Source organism: Sinocyclocheilus anshuiensis, unplaced genomic scaffold (assembly GCF_001515605.1).
Source record: "Sinocyclocheilus anshuiensis isolate Anshui unplaced genomic scaffold, SAMN03320099.WGS_v1.1 scaffold298, whole genome shotgun sequence".
NCBI classification, from domain to species: domain Eukaryota; kingdom Metazoa; phylum Chordata; class Actinopteri; order Cypriniformes; family Cyprinidae; genus Sinocyclocheilus; species Sinocyclocheilus anshuiensis.
The window spans coordinates 52177-58138 of NW_015547640.1; the positions used below are offsets into that span (position 1 = coordinate 52177).

Here is a 5962-nt window from a genome sequence, read left to right on the forward strand (position 1 = left end):
AACTTCTGGAAAATTGGCATCCGATGACCCCTTTAAAAGATCAAAAAAAAGAATTCGGCAGAATGAATGAATTCACCTGGTGTGGCTATTGGATGAGAGACTCTCCCAGGGCTGGACACTGCAGCCGCTGACCGCAAACGCAGCTCCGCAGCTGCCATCCAGACGCGTCAGGAGATCTTTAGCGGCAATCTCTGCCGTCTTTCTGCTGTCGTGAGCTTTCTTCAGGATCTGTGTGATGCTCTCTTCACCCGCCTGCTCTCCTGCCATGATCATATAGCACAGTATTCACTAAATGATGTACCACAGTTCTAATGTATGTTCAGATCCACATACAATATAAATATATAGTTTAGTCATGAAACTCTAGATGGCGGATTCTGACGGGGTGTTAACGTAACCGATGATATTCAGAGAGTTAAACGACTTGGCACAAGCTGATTGGTTCATGCTGCATATGCAGCCAATGAGCTCACTACCTTGCACCATGCTAAAATCTTCCGAGAGTTGTCATGATTGAAATACTATTTTCATAATTTCTCTGTGGGAAAATTCAGTGTAACTCTGCAAGCAGATGTAAATATGGTAAAATATGTTAACCAGAGCTGAAAGCACCACACTATTAACTGAAAACATGATCTAATTAAAACACTACACTTTGTAATTAATGTAAACATTTATGCAAAACTCTTTCCAAATGCAATTATAATTAAAAAGAAAATAATCAAAGATAATATTTAGAAATAAATGATTGTGACTGATGAATTGTGTGGAGATTCTGTGGATCTTGACATGCTGAATTCTCAGTTTTATTGAATAATTTATTTTCCATTTCTCCAGCAGCGGTGTGCATGTGTTCAGATGTTCAGTGTGTGGAGAGAAACTAATTACACTAGTAATAACTCATGAGCCGTTAATGAAGCGCCGGAGAACCAGGATATTAAATGATGCTCAAAGCTCCTGAGGAGAACAGAGAGCATGAAGGAGGGGCGACTGTATAAAGTCACAGTCATCTCTATAGTGATTTATACAATACAGATTCACAGAAATAAACAGTAAATCATATTGATGAAATATGAATGAAATTTAATATGAAGTCTGCATGTTCTGCATGTCTCTGCACAGATTTGTCTTGGTTTAACGTGAAGAAATTGTGACAGAAATACAATACTATATAATACAAAATATAATACTGTAGTAGAAAAAGCAACAACAATAATATTAATATTACATTTTTTAAAGGAATGCTACAGCATTTTTCTTCCATGTTCTTCCATTTGAACAGTAAACCAAGTTTTTGTTTGCTAAAATATAAAAGGAATTGTTACATTTTCATTTGATTACATTTCAAAACAATTATTAAACTGTTAATGTTTTATGCCATCATTTTATTACTACTGCTTTTAAATCAATGTAATAATAATATGTAATAATAATAGAAATAGTATATATAATATAATAGTAAAATGTAATAATAATTTGCATTAAATAATAAATTAAAACAAAAAATAAATTTCATAGGGTACTATTATTGTAAAAATGCTAATTAACTATTAAATTGTTTAAGCTTTATGAATTAAATTGATTAAACATGCTTTTTGATAGCTACAACTTAATTAAACCATTAAAACAGAATCCAGATGAATTTAAATCGAAAACACAGAATTTGGGGAAAAAAAACAGATTTTCTGAAAAAGAAAACATTTAATAGGACCATATTATTGTAAAAAGCTTCACAAATTATTAAATAGTTGAAGTTTCACAATTTTAATTATTTTGACGTTTTTTCATTACAAAAATTTAATTTAAACATTTAAATGGGGAAAAAATGGGGGAAAATTACAACAGATTTCAAAGGGCCCTAGTTACAGCAGTGTTTCAAAAATTTGGGTTTATACATTTTAAAGAGAATTAAATGATAAAAATTTCAAATTAATTAATAAATATTTTTTAAATAAAAAAATTAAAAAAACAAACATTTCTAAAAATATTTATTTGTATTTGTACTATATTTTAAAACATATTTTAATTGTTTACCTGTATGTCATGACACCAGTAACTGACATCAGAGGATCATAAACATGCAAATGTGTTGTTAAATTAGTGAAATATCAACTTAAAATTTCAGTGGGCCAAGAATTTATTTAAGCTCAAATGGTTCGGCTGACAAAAAAGATTGGGAAATCCTGGGTTATAGCACTTATATCTATCTGTATATAAAACAACAGAAGTGTATGGGATGACCTGATTCAGAGTCAGAGTGTGTGTGTGTGTGTGTGTGTGTCTGTCTGTCTGTCTGTCCCGGAGGAATGTGGAGGCCAGTGCAGATCCTTCATCAGCTTCTGAAAAAATATTTAATGGGAAACAAAAGCCACAAACAGGCCCAGACGTGATGCTGGAATGCGCTCGTTTCATCAGCCTCTGATTATAACACGGGGACAAACAAACAAGAACCAGTCTGAGTCTACAACACTGAGTCACAGAGTTCATGAGTCCTGGAAGATCCACAGGACCTTCAGTGAGTCTGACTGTGTGAAGTTACTGAGAGAAAAAACTGGAAAAGTCTAGTTATTTTCACAAATCACACACCAGCTTTAAAGCAGGGTTATTTTTGTTAAAACTGAAACCATAAAAAAAACATAATTGTTACTTAAAAAATAAAATAAACGTTAAGATAACTAAAATAAAATATAAAAAACTTATTTCAGCTAGTTGATAATTCTCATTTTTGTTTAGTTAACTTGAAGTACTGAAATAACAAACAAAATAAAACTAATAAATATTATTAAATATTTTACAGACATTTAAAAAAAACTAATAAAAATGACAAAAACACTACAAAATTTCTAAAACTTTAACTAAAAATTAAAGTAAAACCAGAAAATATCAAAATTAAATTTGATCCTTGCTCTCTCTCTCTCTATATATATATACATATGTAATTTAACAAGTAAACAAACCAACCTGGTGTGGCTGATTATAAACAATTGTAAGAATTAAAACAGTTATTTTATTTCAGCTAGTTGCCAAGGCAACATATTAACTAAAACTAATGAATAAAAATAATAAATACTAAAGAAAAATGTAATATATATATATATATATATATACAAATAAAAAAATCTAACACCAGCAGACAAACACGATCACTCACTCAACACATATTTCTGAAAGACATCTCTTCTGCTAATCCAGGCTGCATTTATTTGATCAAAAATAAAGGAAAAATTGTAAAATACTATTATGATTCAAAGCAGCTGTTTACTATGTGAATATCTGTTAAACTGTAATTTATTTCTGTGATGCGCAGCTGTCGAAATAGACATCTTTTGTAACATTATAAATGTCTTTACTGTCACTTTTGATCAACTGAATGCATCCTTGCTGAATAAAAGTATTAATTTATTTTTTGTCTTTTTTACCTCAAACTTTTTAATGCTAATGTATCATGGTTTCCACAAAAATATGAAGCAGCACAGCTGCTGAAAATTCAGCCTTGATCACAGCAATAAATGACAGTTTACAATATATCCACATAGAAAACAGCTATTTGAAATTATAATTACACATTTTTACTGTATTTTTGATCAAATAAATGCAGCTTGATAAGCATAAAAGACTTATTTTAAAAACATTAATCTTACCAGTAGTGCACATATCCTAAAAGTGAATAACAGTGCTTGAAAGGCAATAAAACTAGCGACATTCGAGGAGAAAAAATATCAAATTTTTCTAATCTAATTCATCAGGAATTGATTGGATGCTGAAAGGTGGATATTACAAAGCAGAAGTGAGTTGAAATCTGCATCACTTCCTCTAACAGCATTTGAGAGACTGAATCTCTTCATGAATACAAATGAGCCCTGAGTGCGTGTGAGAGTGTGTGTGTGTGTGTGTGAGAGTGTGTGTGAGAGAGAGTGTGTGTGTGTGTGTGTGTGTGAGAGTGTGTGTGAGAGAGAGTGGTGTGTGTGTGTGTGTGAGTGTGTGTGAGTGAGTGTGTGTGTGTCAGACAGAGATTTCCCCAACGATACGGCAGCTTTTCATCACACTCATCCACAGGTCACACCACCTCTGATACTTTTATCAAATAATGACACTGAAAGCGATTAACCGTCTGAAAGGAAGCGGAAACAGTCTTCAGCAGCGCGAGCAGAATGTGAGTGTGTTTAGGACCGGACTGTAATTAGGTGGTTTGTGTGTGTGTACCTGTACTGCAGGGCCAGTCTGAGCGCGGTGGCGTTGGACTCGTATTTCCCCACCAGCATGCTCATCCGCTCTGCGTTAGTCTTACACTCCTCCAGCGTGATGGTCAGCAGATCGTTCTGAGACTTCAGGTGCTCGATACGACTGAAACACACACAGCAATCATGATCAGATAGATGCACAGGGTCCCTACATAGTGTTCACTGCTCCCTACACACTCAGTATAGGGATATCTGAAGATGTTCACTTCAGCTGACAAAACACATTCGTTTGGGACGGTCTGCAATGACAGAGACAACTTGAGGAGCACAAATTCGGTATTTTCTGTATAATGCAATTTCAGTAATATTTATATACTATTATAGCATTTATTAATATTTTGAAGTAGCTTTTTTTCAATTTTCCTTTTAATTTTAGTTTAAGTGTGAGCAATTTTGTTATGTGCTTGTCGTTTTTATAGTTTTTTTTATTATTTCTATTAAGCTTATTATTTCAGTTTGAGTCTGTCATTTTAGTACTTCAATGCAAACTTTAAAAACTTAAACTTATTTAATTTGATTGAATTTTATTTAAGTTTTAGTCATATTTTTATGCATGTTTGTCAGTTTTATTTGTTTTTGTTTTTTTAAATATTTCTATTTAGGTTATTTTTATTTCAGTTTGAGATTTAGTCATTTTAGTACTTCAGCTTAAAAAATTACATTTATTTTATTTCAGTTCATTAAATTTGAAGTTTTGTAGCTCATTTTATTTTATTTAGCTCAATTTTATTTCAGTTTGTTTTAGTCATTTAAGTACTTCAACATTATTTAATTTCAATTACATTTGAATTTGAATTCTTTTATAATTTTTATTAGTTTTAGTTTTTAATATTTCTATTTAGCTTATTTTATTTTTAGTTTAGTACTTCAACATTTTAGTCATTTTAGTACTTCACCTTCAACTTAATTTCATTTTATTTCAGTTTTAGTAATTTTATTATCTGCTTTTGTCATTTTGTTAGTTTTTTATATTTCTATGTAACTTTAATTTATTTCCATTTCAGTTTGGGTTTTAGTAATTTTTTTACTTAAAAATTAGAAATTAAATCAATTTAAATGATATAATTTAAAGTTGTTTTTTATTTTCAGTTTATTTCAATTAACAAAAATATTTAGTAAATAGTTTTAGTTAGCAATAACACCACTGGTATGATGTGGAAATATTCTCTGCGGAGACACACGTAACTGAGTGAAGTTCACTTCGAGTGATTGGAGTGAATCCTATGGTTCAACAGCAGATCTTCTCGCTCTCTAACCTGTTGAGTCTCTCCGTCTCCACCTCGAACTCGCGGATCTTGCTCTCGGAGATGGCGGATCCGTGCGAGTAGAGCGTCTGGAAGATCTCCTGGATGTTGGAGCAGTCCTGAAGGGAATGAGCCAGGTGTTCAGCCACGTTACTGGACACCTGAGGAGACACACAGAAACAACACTAAACCAGCAGATCAGTGCGCTTCGACACCGCTGTTACTGCACTCAAACCCTGATACTCCTCTCACTGCATTTCATTTGTCTTCCCCACAATGTCTTGCAACTCATTCAACTCACCCCGATGCTGCTGATTTCAGAGCCGAGGACGGATCTCTCCGCTGGCAGCGATTCTGAGCGCGTTTTTGACAGCTTCACTCGTTCCGCCACCTGCCACAAACAAACACAGACACACACAGACACACACACACACACACACACACACACACACACACACACACACACACACAAAAAAG

At 32.9% G+C, this 5962-nt stretch overlaps 1 protein-coding gene across 1 annotated transcript in view; it reads right to left on the minus strand.

Annotated features, from left to right (window-relative positions):
• Window positions 1–5962, minus strand: part of mcc (MCC regulator of WNT signaling pathway) — an 89185-nt gene that overhangs the window by 13235 nt on the left and 69988 nt on the right. Inside the window, exons 10-14 of the mRNA XM_016503973.1 lie at window positions 5787–5876; window positions 5498–5646; window positions 4171–4344; window positions 2417–2418; window positions 77–260 (exon numbers count right to left, since the gene is read on the minus strand). Of these exons, the coding sequence (XP_016359459.1) occupies window positions 77–260; window positions 2417–2418; window positions 4171–4344; window positions 5498–5646; window positions 5787–5876 (599 nt within the window). The remainder of the gene's footprint in view (window positions 1–76; window positions 261–2416; window positions 2419–4170; window positions 4345–5497; window positions 5647–5786; window positions 5877–5962) is intronic.